Raw genomic sequence first — 15,226 nt, forward strand, 5'->3', positions numbered from 1 at the left:
GGCTTAATGGATACAACTGCATTTGGAGGACAATGAAGCATGAGACGCCAACAACGTTTCATTAATATACACTCAGTGTCCACAATGGCAGCCTATTCCCTAATGTGCCCCATAAGCCCCATAGTGCTCTGGTTAAAAGTAGTGCACTATATGGATTAGGGTGCCATTTGGGAAGCAGCCGTAGAATAAGCCTGTCATTTCACCTAGAGACAATATGTCTAGCCTTCATGGCTATGTTGTGGCTGTGACCCTGTATTCTGAAGGACACCTGGGTCAGTTGAGTGACTATCATAATCTAGCACAGATTCCCACACAAATGCAAACATGCACACCCGCATGCATATGCCCACAGGTCTGATCCAATCCGACTTTCCAGAGGCCATGCAAAGGTCATGTCAGAATGGAAGGCAATCAATTCAGGAAGTAAACTAAAATTCCAATTCAACCAGGGCCCGATTCTGACCCAAGTTTAGGCCGTGTAAATGGAACGTAATTCCGTTTTTATTCATTTTTCTCTCTGTGTGTATTCTGACCTTGAACTTTAGATTGAGAATAGCATGCTATTCACCCGCTATTCGTTTTGGGATGGAGATGGTATAAATGAAGGTGTGTCGTAGGGGTGTCTACAGATACGTCGTATTCTGACTTAATGCCCTAATAATTCCACCACCTTTACGCGTGGTTAAATAACATGTATTCAGAGTGCAAGGTAGCCACACCTGCAGAGCGTGTTACGCAATTGAACAACACACACACCAGGATTCTTCCAACTGGAATATCTGGAGAACATGGGAAATTTGGGGAAAGTTAACAGAATTTAAGAGCTGACACTGTTCCAGGAGCAATATGAAAAATACAATCAAAGAAGGCAAATTCATCCAATGACCCCCAAAGCTTAATGGTTTGTATTGCAGCGGAATGCATGTACCGAATGCAGCTCAGTGTTCAACACCATAGTCCTCTCCAAGCTCGTCACCAAGCTTGGGACCCTGGGACTGAACACCTCCCCCTGCAACTGAATCCTGGACTTCCTGACGGGCCGACCTCAAGTGGTGACGGTCGTGAAGAAGTCGTGAAGAAGGCACGTCAACGCCTCCTCTCCCTCGGGAGGCTGAAACTTTTTGTCATGGCCACTCAGATCCTCAGGGACTTTTACAGGTGCACCATCGAGAGCATCCTGACCGGTTGTATCACCGTCTGGTATGGCAACTGGACCAGAGGCTGGTGCAGATGGCCCAGCACCTCACGGAGCAGGCTCCCTGTTATCCAGGACATTCATGCCAGGTGGTGTCTGAGAATGGCAATTTAGCCAAAGACTCCAGCCACCCGAGCCTTGGACTGTTCTCTCTGCTCCCATCCAGCAGGCAGATCGAGATAACTTCTAGCCCCTGACCATAAGACTGTTAAATGGCTACCAACTACTGCCCTTCCTCTCCCACGGTTATTCTCGACTCTATCTAACTGACTCTATGTTCATCCACAGGTCTCTATCCACAGAGGTACACATACCTACACTGAGACTCTTACACACACACACACGAACACACACAAACTCACATACTCGCTCACGCACACACTCATTACTGACGCAACACACATGCTCCCACCCATACACATCCACTCACCCCTTATGCTGCTGCTATATCGACCGAATCTCCAAATGAAACCTGTGGCGTGACTGCAGTTACAGAATTACACCATGTGGCTTGACATTTGAATTATCACCATGTGGTGCCGTATTTTAGCTGTCACAGATATACGCCATGGCTTGAAGTTTTAATTACGCCATGTGGTGCCGTATCTTAGCTGCCAGTCAAACCACGCAAAAGTGAAACTACATTTAAGTTTAGGCATTAGTTCCAAATGGTTAAGGTTAGCGTTAAGGATAGGGTTAAACCAATAATGTGTATATATATATATACACTAGATGACTAATAGGGGGTGCTGTGTTGAAGCCAACGTGCCCTCCATCTTGGTACTCTTGGTACATGTATTATATTACAGACACTTTAATGCCTACTTTTAAATGATATGTGAGCTAAACATAAAAATGAAAAAATACAAAATATCTAAAACCATTACTTATGTTACTGTCCCTATTTCAACAACAAAAATACTTACATGTAATTTAAATACTGTAGAATAACATTCATTCCTATGAAGGAGTGCTCCTACTGGGGAGAGCCAATATGGCCGACCGGTGGCTTTATAGCCTCTCAATGGCCAATACATAGCATCAGCATCATAGCATCAGCAATCCAATTATTTCATTAAACTTAATTTTAGGCTTTAATTCTTAAGGTGTGGGAAAGGATTAAAAGCAATAACAAATGCCTAGAACTGGGATTGAACACGCGACCCTCTGAGCCGAAATCTGCGGCTTAAACTAGATGCAACGTAACATTTCTGCAAGTCTACTAGAGGCTAACAAGGGCTCACGTTGCCCCTAGTGGACGGTATAGCTTCCACATTTCGCCAGGTCCAACCGTAATCTGGTACCTGCAGAATCAAATCAAATCAAACTTTATTTGCCTCGTGCCCAGAATACAACAAGTGTAGACTTTACCGTGAAATGCTGACTTACAAGCCCTTAACCAACAGTGCAGTTCAGGAAGAAGAAAATATTTACCAAGTAGGCTTTAGAACCTTTGGAGGATCTGGGGACCCATGCCAAATCTTTTCAGTCTCCTGAGGGGGAAAAGGTTTTATCTTGCCCTCTTCACGACTGTCTTGGTATGTTTGGACCATGATAGTTCGTTGGTGATGTGGACACCAAGAAATTTGAAACTCTCAATCCGTTCTCTGATCTCCTCCCTATAGGCCGTCTCATCATTGTCGGTGATCAGGCCTTCCACTGTTGTGTTGTCAGCAAACTTAATGATGGTGTTGGAGTCGTATTTTGCCATGCAGTCGTGGGTGAACAGGAAATACAGGAGGGGACTAAGTACACACCCCTTTGGGGCCCCAGTGTTAAGGATCAGCGTGGCAGACGTGTTGTTGCCTACTCTTACCACCTGGAGGTGGCCGTCAGGAAGTCCAGGATCCAGTTGCAGAGGGAGGTGTTTAGTCCCAGAGTCCTTAGCTTAGTGATGAGCTTCGTGGGCACTATGGTGTTGAAAGCTGAGCAGTAGTCAATGAACAGCATTCTCAGAATTCTCATCCTCTGTCCGGGAGATTGCTGTTGATGTGAGCCATGACCAGCCTTTCAAAGCACTTCATGGCTACCGACGTGAGTGCACGGGGCGGTAATCATTTAGGCAGGTTACCTTCACTTCCTTGGGCACAGAGACTATGGTGGTCTGCTTGAAACATGTAGGTATTTCAGACTCTGTCAGAGAGAGGTTGAAAATGTCAGTGAAGACACTCGACAGTTGGTCCGCGCATGCTTTGAGTACACGTCCTGGTAATCCATCTGGCCCAGCAGCTTTGTGAATATTGACCTGTTTGAAGATTTTGTTCACATCGGCTACCGAGAGTGTTATCACACTGTTATCCAGAACAGCTGGTGCTCTTGTGCATGCTTCATTGGTTGCTTGCCTTGATGCGAGCATAAAATGCATTTATCTCGTCTGGTAGGCTCGCGTCACTGGGCAGCTCGCGTCTGGATTTCCCTTTGTAGTCGGTAATAGTTTACAAGCCCTGACACATCCGATGAGCGTCAGAGTCGGTGTAGTAGGATTCAATCTTAATCTTGTATTGACGCTTTGCTTGTTTGATGGTTCGTCTGAGGGCATAGCGGGATTTCTTATAAGCGTCCGGATTAGTCTCCCGTTCCTTGAAAGCGACAGCTCTAGCCTTTAACTCGATGCGGATGTTGTATATATCCTGTGGTGCACTGCACTAGCTTCGAATAGTCCCCGCGATATGCAACTTTTCAGGGAAGTCAGGAACCAATATTCACAGTCAGTTAGGATGCAAAGGCTAGCTTTTTCAAACAGAAATTTGCATCCTGCAGCAATAATTCCAAAAGGTTTTGGGACACTGTAAAGTCCAAGGAGAATAAGAGCACTTCCTATCAGCTGCCCACTGCACTGTGGCTAGGAAACACTGCCACTACCGATAAATCCACGATAATCAAGAATTTTAATAAGCATTTCTCTACGGCTGGCCACACTTTCCACCTGGCTACCCCCCCCCCCCCCCCGCTTCTCCATCACCCAAATCAAGACAGCTGATGTCCTGGAATAGCTGCAGAATCTGGATTCCTACAAATTAGCTGGGCTAGACAATCTGGACCCTTTCTTCCTATAATCTGCTAGTCTAAAGAAAGACCGTTTTGTTGCCTCTTCAATCAGCAAAACAGTTTTCAGCTGTGCTAACATAATTGCAAAAGGGTTTTCTAATGATCAGTAAGCCTTTTAAAATGATAAACTTGGATTAGCTAACACAACGTGCTATTGGAACACAGGAGTGATGGTTGCTGATAATGGGCCTATGTAGATATTCCATTCAAAATGTGCAGTTTCCAGCTACAAAAGTCATTTATAACATTAACAATCTCTACACCGTATTTCTGATCAATTTGATGTTATTTTCTTTCAAAAACAAGGACATTTCTAAGTGACCACAAACTTTTGAACGGTAGTGTATTTCTCCTACCAGTCACTTTTTATGTACAGTACATACCTACCACCACTTCCTGTACCCCTACACATTAAGTATGGGACAGGCTCTGACCTGTATATGCTTGCATTCTCCGGTTTCTCTTGTGTGTTTTTATGAGATGTGTTATTATCTATATTATTTGTTTTATTACTGCACTGTTGGGAAAGAACTCAAGTAAGAATGTCACTGTACTGTATTACACCTGTTGTTTCCTGTGCTCTCTGATCAACAGTAGAAATGGCAGACAGACAGACAGACAGACAGACAGACAGACAGGCACAGACAGACAGACAGACAGACAGACAGACAGACAGACAGAGACAGACAGACAGAGATTTACAGAAAGAGAAGAGAGGATTGCCAAAGAGCAGCAGAGAAAGAAAACGAAACCTCTCTTTCTCTGTCTACCCCTTTCTCTTTCTCTCTTTCATAGACAGACAATACGGTGAAGCTTAGCTCTTGTTCAATAATTCAGACCCAGGAAGCCTTGAGCAGGGGACACAAACTATCAGACGTCTTCAAGGAGAGGGGACTGAACAGGACTGGGCATCCGGGCTCTCCCATGTGCTTAAAATCAATACCTTCCAGGATCACTCATTAGCAAGGCAGATGCCCACCTAGCTAGCTAGCAGTGGTACACAGAGATCTTATGCAGAGGAGGAGAAGGGCACTCATTCATTCTGTGTCTCCTTACCTTCTCCTCAGGTATGTGTTTGTTTGTGTGTGGTTGCGTGGGTTTATATGTATGTGTGTGTGTGTGTGTGTGTGTGTGTGTGTGTGTGTGTGTGTGTGTGTGGGGGGAGGGGGGGGGTTTATATGTACATGCATATCAGTAGTGATAACAGGTACCAGTGAGAGTTATTATATTGTATGCAACAGATGGTAGCGAGGGAGGGAGGTGGCAGACAGTGTCCAGGGTCAAATGACGTGGGAGAGAAGAGACTCGATGCTGACGTGCATCAGATGACCCAGAGAGAGACAGAGCTCCAGAGCTCCTCCCAGGTGATCCTGGAGATAAAGACATCTGGATCCCCTAGATAAAGGCTGTGTCCCAAGTGGCACCATATTCCCTACATAGTGCACTAGCCTATAGGTCCTGATCAAAAGTAGTGCACTATATGGGGAATAGGGTGCCAAAGAAAAAGCTCTCATACTGTCATGCTCTGTAGATAGATCCTTGTTGTAGCTATATGACCAATCATTATCTATTTACAACATGAAACAGCTTGATAACTGGACTAGCAGAATCGACTTGTGACCAATTAGCTCACTATGTCGTACCAGACTTGACACTGCATGCAGTTGAAAGAGACTGACTGTGGTAATTACAGAGTGTGAATTACACCGTGACATTCGGGGGCCTAATAATAATGTTGTAATTTAATGGTAAAAATGAATGACCTTTTAATGTGGCATAAACACCCCAACAAAAATGTAAGTAGGATACGTGTGCATGTTCATCTGCTCCAAAATAATCCAAACAGTGCAATGCATGTAGCCTACACTCGCCATTTGATAATTATGTTATAATGCCAGAGAAGTCGGTGTTTGGAGGATATATTGGCACGGGTGCTGTTAGGCCCTAGATGAAGTCGGTGTTTGGAGGATATATTGGCACGGGTGGTGTTAGGCCCGAGATGAAGTCGGTGTTTGGAGGATATATTGGCACGGGTGGTGTTAGGCCCTAGATGAAGTCGGTGTTTGGAGGATATATTGGCACGGGTGGTGTTAGGCCCTAGATGAAGTCGGTGTTTGGAGGATATATTGGCACGGGTGGTGTTAGGCCCTAGATGAAGTCGAGGGCTGGAAAACCATGCCAATATATCCTTCAAACACTGACTTTGAGGGAATTATCACTTTTATACAACGGGTGATCAACATATTTAAATAATGATTTACATATTTTCATTAAAAACGTGATTTTGATTAATTTAATCATACTATTTCATCCTTCCACAAGATATAGTCCCTTCACAAATCTAGAGTTACTACCGAAACCGGCTGGTCGTTCATTCTATTGGCTCGGTTGCCAGAGACGCAACCCAGTTGTTCAGTCTTTTTGTTCTGTGTCTATGAACCCGGCCCAGTTGTTCAGTCTTTTTGTTCTGTGTCTATGAACCCGACCCAGTTGTTCAGTCTTTTTGTTCTGTATCTATGAACCCGACCCAGTCGTTATTCATGATTTAGACGGTCTGAGAAACGCTGCCTGTCTGTCTCGTCCCGATACGCTCATTACTATGGAGCGGGAGGTAGCCTAGTGGTTAGAGCGTTGGATTTGTAACCGAAAGAGTGTCAGATGGAATCCCCGAGCTGACAAGGTAAAAATCTGTCGTTCTGCCCCTGAACAAGGCAGTAAACCCACCGCCATCATTGAAAACAAGAATTTGTTCTTGCCTAGTTCAATAAACTATGTTGCAAATCTCGGACAGACAGCAAGGTCTGCTGGTGAAAACTAAATGTCTAAAATAAGAGTGAGATCATGTCTAGATGCTTTTTAAAGAGGAGATCAAGTTTATACATTGCTTGGCTGGGCTGAGACAGTCAGATGGAACAGAGTAAATAGGCATTTTAACGTCATAGATTTAGCCGGTGGCAACTTGTGGAATAGACACTGTCTGGAATGCGGTTTTAACCAATCAGCATTGTATAAGTGGAAATAGACATTTGTTTACAAAACACCAACAAGTGTGCCTAATGAAATTTGCCAATTGCCATTGATTAAGTCGGGACACCTGAAATGGGGCTGAAAGTTGTCCTGGGAAAAACAGGATGGTCACCCTAACACACACAATCGCAGTTGTAAATGAGAACTTGTTCTCAACTAGCTTACCTGGTTAAATAAAGGTTAAATAAAAAATAAACAGTACATTTGCTACACTAAGCTACAATGTGTAGGCCTATTACCATGAACTTCAAATAGGCCTACCGGTAGCCAGTGGTCGAAAAAATTGGTGGGTAAACTCTGATCACCGGTCGCGGTAAAGAAATATTACGCTCCCTAGACTTTCAATACATTTTTTCTGGAAACGGTGAGATCGCGGTAAGTGCACTGTGAGTGTAACTATACCTGCGTCACGTTTCATTATGTTTCACCGTGAAAACAGTTCTCATGGGGACACAAATCCACAATAACGTAGTGCTATGCAGTTACAAAATCAAATGCTTCTAAAGAGTCAAATACAGGCCTACTGTCATTAATGTTGGATGGATTGGATGCGCATTAGTGTCCAGCTGTAGGCTAATTGTCAATTGATATTGGCGACCATCATCCGCTGATCGAGGAAAGAAAAACAAACACCGATATAAAACAACAAAGCTAAATAAACGGTCGACTTCTTTTGGCTGAGCGCTCTAAACAGATGACTGACAGAAGCAAACAATGATAAGTCAACAGATAAATCTAATGCATTGGAATTTTGATCAAGGACGCATGGAAAACAGATGGTGAAAATGAGGAGGTACAAAGGAAATCTATGTGTTTACAGGAGCTCATCTGAGGCCGACATTCAGCACTACTGAGTGAACAGCGACGTGGAAAGGGAGACGGTTTGTGCAGCCATGTAGAAATATATGGTTTAAACCATCAGAAAGAGGGGCTTTTATTTTCATATTTACCACTGTAAAACATATTTACCACTGAATTTTAAACAAACAGGAGAATGCTTAAATTAGCATTAATTTTGAAATCTCCCCCAAAGATAGATTTTTGTTGCATTTAGGGGAGCTAATATCTCATTCAGGAGAGCTGAGCACCCCCTGATTCCCACATAATTCGTACCCTGGTTAAATATATGAATATTGAACATGATTAAAGATTGATAATGATATTGAAAGTGAATCGGGCCAGTCATTTCTTCCTTACGACTTTGACCTGACACGGAACAACTCTGGGTCTTCATATGCTGTAACTTTTCCTGTTCTGTGGTTGGGATCACTTCTGGTCCTGAACATGAGTATACCATAGTGAAACATCCGAGAACTTCAGAATTTTCCATCAAGTCCTATACCTTGAGATGATTCAAATCCTATCCCATTCTGCAACTCTAACAACCCCCCCACCCCCCTCCCTATCTCCATCCTCCTCCTCCTCTGGAAGGGAAATCGTTAGCTGGCGGCACCCATCAGGCAGTAAGCAGCAGCGTGTGTGTGTGTGTGTGTGTGCGTGCGTGCGTGCGTGCGTGCGTGCGTGCGTGCGTGCGTGCGTGCGCGCGCGCGTGTGTGTGTGTGTGTGTGTGTGTGTGTGTGTGTGTGTGTGTGTGTGTGAGAGAGTGTATGTATTTGTGTTTTTCTCCAAGGAAAAGGATTTCCACTCAACATGTTTCAGTGTGATACTACTAAAAGCCCCTGATGCACTCCTCATTGTCTCCCTCTCTCATCCTCAGTGAAAGAAACAGGATTATCAACACACCAGCCAGGGTGGTCTTCCTTTCAGTTGCAGGATAACTAAGCCCTAACTAAGGCACAACCGTGTGTGTGCGTGTGTACGTGCGTGTCTGTGTCAGCACAGCTGTGTCAGCGCGCCTGTGTAAATCTCCATCCTACATCAAACACATACCTGTCAAAAGCTACTGAGCAAAAATCCAAATAGCCCAGACAGAGCCATCCCTCCATCCCTCCATCCTGTTATCCTACTTAATATTCACCTCAGACCTCCACCGGAGGCTCACCCTTCCCACGTAACCTTGGGAGGAGAGAGGGGCTGTGTCCCATATGGTGCCCTGTTCCCTTTATAGTGCAATACTTTTGATCAGAGCAAAAGTAGTGCACTACATAGGGAATAGGATGCTAGTTGGGACGCAAACAAGGCCTTTGAGAGAATCCCCCATGCCCAGTTCAGCTGTAAATCCATCGGAGCTGAAATCAGACATATGCTAAGGGTGCTGTCTATGACCAGAGTGATCAAAACACATTGTAAACAGTGTCAGAGTCCATTGAGGAGGCAAGGTACTCTACAATAAATCATGCAGTTTGTGTCCCAAATGGCACCCTAATCTCTAGATAGTGCACTACTTTTGACCAGAGTCCAGTTGTGCACTAAGTAGGGAACAGGGTTCCATTTGGGACACAGTTAAAGTAATAAAGCTGGAAGTCCCATACAAGCATTTCAATTGTCTGAGTTTAGCCTTACATTTTCATGGTGTCACCTAAACCATGTACCACCCAGACAATTGAACTGTCACTTTAATGGTGCACCCAATGCGGTCTCCAGTGTCTCCATTGAAATCAATGTTAGTATAAGTGAACAGGCCAGACGCTAATAGAATGAGTGATATTTCAGCACATATCTGACCACAGCTCTGGGCAGTGAATAGGTGATATTAATGGCTTGTCCAGCAATACTCTGCCTGTAGAGAACAAGTGAGACCAGGTGATAGATTAGAGACACTTTGGCTGTGAACTGACCCAACCTTGCAGTCCATTGTAAAACAATTAGACAGCCACAATAGAATCAATGTGGTAGGGCAGCTGTGGAAGATCCCAGGAGAGACTGGAGGTGAATACAAACAGTACTTTAAGACAGACAGGGGATGAAGAATGTTGACAAAGTGTGTGTGTGTGTGTGTGTGTGTCTGCCAGTGTGTGTGTGTGTGTGTGTGTGTGTGTGTGTGTGTGTGTGTGTGTGTGTGTGTGTGTGTGTGTGTGTGTGTGTGTGTGTGTGTGTGTGTGTATACCGGGCCTGCTTGCATGTGACCAATATAAGCCGGTGGCAGGAAGAGGGGGATGAATGTGTTTTCTGTTTATGATGAGAAAATGGGGGAAGTAGAAAGATGACAAGAAAGAGTTTGAGTATGAGCGACAGTGAAGACATGAGAAAAAGGGTAAAGATGATGGCTGAAAGATTGTGTGAAGGATAGCTCCATCTTGTCCCGTGGCTGTAAATGCATAAATTGGGATCAGTGAGACGGATGTGACTTCGGCTGTGTCCCAAATGCCACCCTATTCCCTATGGGTCCTGGTCAAAAGTAATGCACTACATAGGAAATAGGGTATCATTTGGAATGAAATCTTCATTCTGCTCTCCTTCTTAACCCGTCCTCCAAACGCACCCCGGGAAAACATTTCAATATTAATCAAACCGGTGCACAGCCACACAAAGGCAAGAGGAATTATTCTCCGCCTGTGCAATTAAAGCATTTGATAAATAATTAACTTTGTCGTTAAAAAAAGGAATGGACCCAAGTGACCATAGCAGACCCCAGCTGGCCTCAGCACTCTGTTTTGGTCTCTTCTCTCTTCTGAGCTATCTGTGTGGAGAGGATGAAGCACGGCACACCCCCGCATCATTACAAAAGTGGGCCGGTCCTGTACTTAAACAACAAGTGGTGAGCCAGGAAACCCTGGCCAGGATTGGACCACAATTATTTAGGGCAGAAAACATAGGGGTTGTTGAGCTGCAGCCAATGTCCATATCGGTAAATCATGAACAGAGCTCAGTGCTGTTTTTGCAACGTTTACAATTCTACAAAATGTATTCTCAACAAGGGACCGGTGAATTTTGGACAGATCATTTCATTATTTTAAAAGGTGGACCTCTGTTACAAATTGCGGTCTCTTGGATATGAGCTATGACCACTCAGTATGACCTTATAGTGTAGCATGACCTATAAGGAATAGGCAACAGAAGCACGCTAAAAGTCCTCTTACAATAAATACACTGTCATCGCTTTGCCATTTGAACCTCAGGACACAGATGACAGAAGAAGAAGAATTTGAACTACTACTACAGTGAGAGAAATCTACTTAAGAATCCAATCTTGCTGTTGACCTTACTCTCAGTCATGTACCTGCTTACATGCCTGCTCCTTACACATGCAGTCCACACACAGACAGGCCCCTAGGCTCAGCCAGAGGGAATTGTACGTTCATCATGGCCATGACAATTTACCATCAGTTAGAGAAAGTTCAATCTTTGATGATCACTGACAAGACCCCCAGAGACCAAGAGAGGCCTGACTTACGGCAAGCCTGGTGGGCCTTTACCAGTTAACAGTATGCCTGGTGGGCCTTTACCAGTTAACAGTATGCCTGGTGGGCCTTTACCAGTTAACAGTATGCCTGGTGGGCCTTTACCAGTTAACAGTATGCCTGGTGGGCCTTTACCAGTTATTAACAGCATGCCTGGTGGGCCTTTACCAGTTAACAGTATGCCTGGTGGGCCTTTACCAGTTAACAGTATGCCTGGTGGGCCTTTACCAGTTATTAACAGCATGCCTGGTGGGCCTTTACCAGTTAACAGCATGCCTGGTGGGCCTTTACCAGTTAACAGCATGCCTGGTGGGCCTTTACCAGTTAACAGCATGCCTGGTGGGCCTTTACCAGTTAACAGCATGCCTGGTGGGCCCCAAACCAGCAGCTGGGTTAACTACTACCTCCACCTTACCGCTCCACATATCCGTTCCCCCCATCCCCCGGCCATCCACACACAGGCAGGTCAGACAACAGCAGAAGTCCCAGGGGAGTAACTCTGAAGAATTGTAAGAGGGTGTATTTAATTTCACTAGTCAGATAGTTCTGTTAATTCCTAAACAGCAAAAGAGTACGCTGCCCTGGTATAGAGAGCGAGAGAGAGAGAGTCCAGCCAAAGGGAAAGTCATCTCATCTCCAGCCTTCTCTGTTTCATCAGTCAGAGACTCAGATCAATCGGATGAGGCGGTAGGTAGACAGGCGTCTCTCTCTCTCTCTGCATCTCTCTGCTTCGTCCAATTGGACGTGGCCACGGGATGGCGGGATTTACGACCCAGTTCCCGTCACGATGCTGTTCCTCGCCGCCAAGCGTGCCATGAAAAAGATGATCCTAAAAAAGCTCTAAGTGCTGACTGTGTGGCCCACCCTGGCACAGACTCCAGAAGCAGAGCCAAGACAGACTGCTCAGTTAAGAGCTTCAGGGGAAGTTTAAAAAAGTGGAGCATAGGAGAGCTAGTACAGGCAGGCTGTACAGTGGGAGTAAAACATTGTAAACCAGCATCATTTCCTTTCGATCTCTTCTGTGTGTGTGTGTGTGTGTGTGTGCGTGTGTGTGTGTGTGTGTGTGTGTTGTTCTGTGTATTAACTCTGTATTGTGATTACATGCTATATATTGCAGGGCACACACACACACACACACACACACACTTTACCACACACACTTTACCACACAACCACTTACCTTCACTGCTTCGGCATGGGTGACTTTATCGAACACTGTGTTGTTGACTTTCATAATCTGATCCCCAATCCTTAGTCCCTCCTTTTCGGCAAGGGATCCCGGCTCCACCAGAGACACATAGATCCCGACCCCGTGCTCCGATCCTCCGCGGATACTGAAACCCAAGCCCTCGTTGCTCTTGTGCCGTTTCAGGGTCACTTGTCGAACCTCTCCTGGAGGCTCGTGCAGAAAGCCTCTCCCGAGCAGCGGGACGAGGGGAGCTGTCCCATCACTGCTGGTGCTGAAACTATCCGGAGAGCCGCGCATCGCAACTTGAGATCCGGGAGGGGTTGGCAAGAAATGCCCAGGAGGTGTTGGACTCCCACTGGGAACTTCGCCCAACGCTTCGGCGCTCCCATTTCTGGCAAGTAAATCCGATTTCAAGTAAAGGCCCTCCGAGGTGTGCTGGTCAAACAAAAGCTGGTCTGAGCGGGGAATGACCTGTCGTAGCATGGGCAGAAGTTGGCGTTTGCTGGGCGCATTGAGGATGACTTTAAGTGTTTGAACCAGGTCGTAGACATTACGCTTGGAGTGGTACACGTTGAGGCAGTGGATGAACTGCTCCCGCTCCAATTCGTTGAGCAGCAGGTTGAGCGCGTTGTGCAGCTTCTTGACATTGGCTGACAGCGTGCGGGCACTCGAGGCCACCGAGTTGGCGGAGGAGGAGTTGAGCGACATACGCTCTAGATCAGTGCTCATTCTAGACATGTGACTGGGTCACGCAGCAACACTGGAGCGGGGAGACATTTGGGCATTAGGGTCTGACAATGCTGGGTTATGCTCCTTTAAAACGGAGCGTGGCATAGAGATTCCTGCAGGACGTCCACTCCACTAATAGTCATATTGGCTAGGTCTGAGCCTGGGTCTGGCTTAGCCAACCGGCTGAATTCCAACAGTTTTAGAACGCAGCCTCGAGCAATGAAATAAACAACTTAAGTTCAATGTTATAATTTCAAACACAAACAATAGGACATATTCAACAGATTTGCAGTTTAATTACAGCCTAACATCAGAACTTCAGTAGGCCTAATGCGTAATAAGTTAGGCTAATCATGCGTCAAAAAGGCACCTGAAATAGACTAACATTTCGGAACCTTGGTCAGAAAACTCACAACTCTGTCAGAAAGCGTAATGGTGAGCACGAAAAGCTTCTGTGTCATTAGCTCGTGTCTTGCTTTTGTGCATGAAGAGATCAGGTAGCCCGCGAGCTGCTTCTCCAGTATCCACAGATATCACCTCGTCAACAGGCACCAGAGAAAAGCTTGAGCGCAACAAAATAAAAAATGTCTACTACTTATGAATATCAAATGGTAAACTTAAGCCTACTAATATGTATGCGGAAGATTCGGAAATAATACGCGCGATGTTCTTGATAGAAGTAGTTATTTTGCTTGGTTCCTTTATCGGCGACCGAAGTTCATATTGTGGAGTTGTCTATCCAAATATATCCAGCCTGAGCTTTAAAAGTGTTATAAATAACGCATAGACAATTCAGCCATTTTCAAGTAATCCAGAGTTTTAAAAATCCTGGTAGTTTTTTGTTTATATCCCTCTTTATTTTTTATCCTGCCTTGCGTTGACCTAGACTGCAGATGCGTCTCCGCGAGCTTCCCGAGCATATAGACGCTGCTAGAGTGTGTCGCTCCCTCTCTCCAGTCTCTTGTCAGGAGGAAATGACGCAGCCAACAGTGTGGAGTGAATAAGTTGCTTGGTAACAAACAACACACAGTCTTCTGGTCGACCGAGTGCAGACAGAACTCTAATTGGCGTTACCTTTTTAGCTTAATTGAAAAGTTCAATATTCGAAGCGCACTACAGATTGACGCAGTCCTTATGCACGCAGGCACGCACAGATGCATCGATAATAATAAGGATGCGAATACACATGGCATCAATATGCACTGAGCAAAGAAATGACTGATTGTTTAATTGGCTTTACCACAGCAATCTGATGTAATTATGTGGGCTTTAGTGCACAGACAATGTACTCCATTCCCCTGTGAATAGACACATCCAAAAAGTCTAAGAATGACACATCTCTCATAGTAAAAATGTTTGTCCATGGTTAACAATATGATAGTAGAGATATAACAATATAACTCATTCTAGTCACATATTGTTATCAGTGAATGGACATTGTTATTGTTGAGTGGGGAGCATGGCGGGAGGCACAGATCTACAGATAACGTCACATCTAGCTGGTCTAATTATAGGCCATCTGTGATACTGGATTATCACTAGATTATCGTTGGACAGAATCAGCCTGCCAGTCCACTGCGTCGACTGATGGGACAGAAAGCAACGAGTTAAATAGTAAACGAATACACAAGTGAACCACCTGACAGCAGAGCAGGGTCGCGTTCAGCAGGCAAACATTGCAGACAGAAGTGTCACAAATAGAGCTGGCATGATTCTACATGTCAGACTCAGAGAGGT

At 45.1% G+C, this 15,226-nt stretch overlaps 1 protein-coding gene across 1 annotated transcript in view; it reads right to left on the reverse strand.

Annotated features, from left to right (window-relative positions):
* whrna (whirlin a) overlaps positions 1 to 14,464 on the reverse strand; it is a 132,218-nt gene extending 117,754 nt beyond the window's left edge. The window contains exon 1 of the mRNA XM_090227035.1: positions 12,752 to 14,464. Coding sequence (XP_090083161.1) covers positions 12,752 to 13,498 — 747 coding nt within the window. The 5' untranslated portion in view covers positions 13,499 to 14,464. The remainder of the gene's footprint in view (positions 1 to 12,751) is intronic.
* Positions 14,465 to 15,226: the final 762 nt, after the last annotated feature.

Source organism: Oncorhynchus mykiss, chromosome 29 (assembly GCF_057628025.1).
Source record: "Oncorhynchus mykiss isolate SJ-2025 chromosome 29, ASM5762802v1, whole genome shotgun sequence".
NCBI classification, from domain to species: Eukaryota; Metazoa; Chordata; class Actinopteri; order Salmoniformes; family Salmonidae; genus Oncorhynchus; species Oncorhynchus mykiss.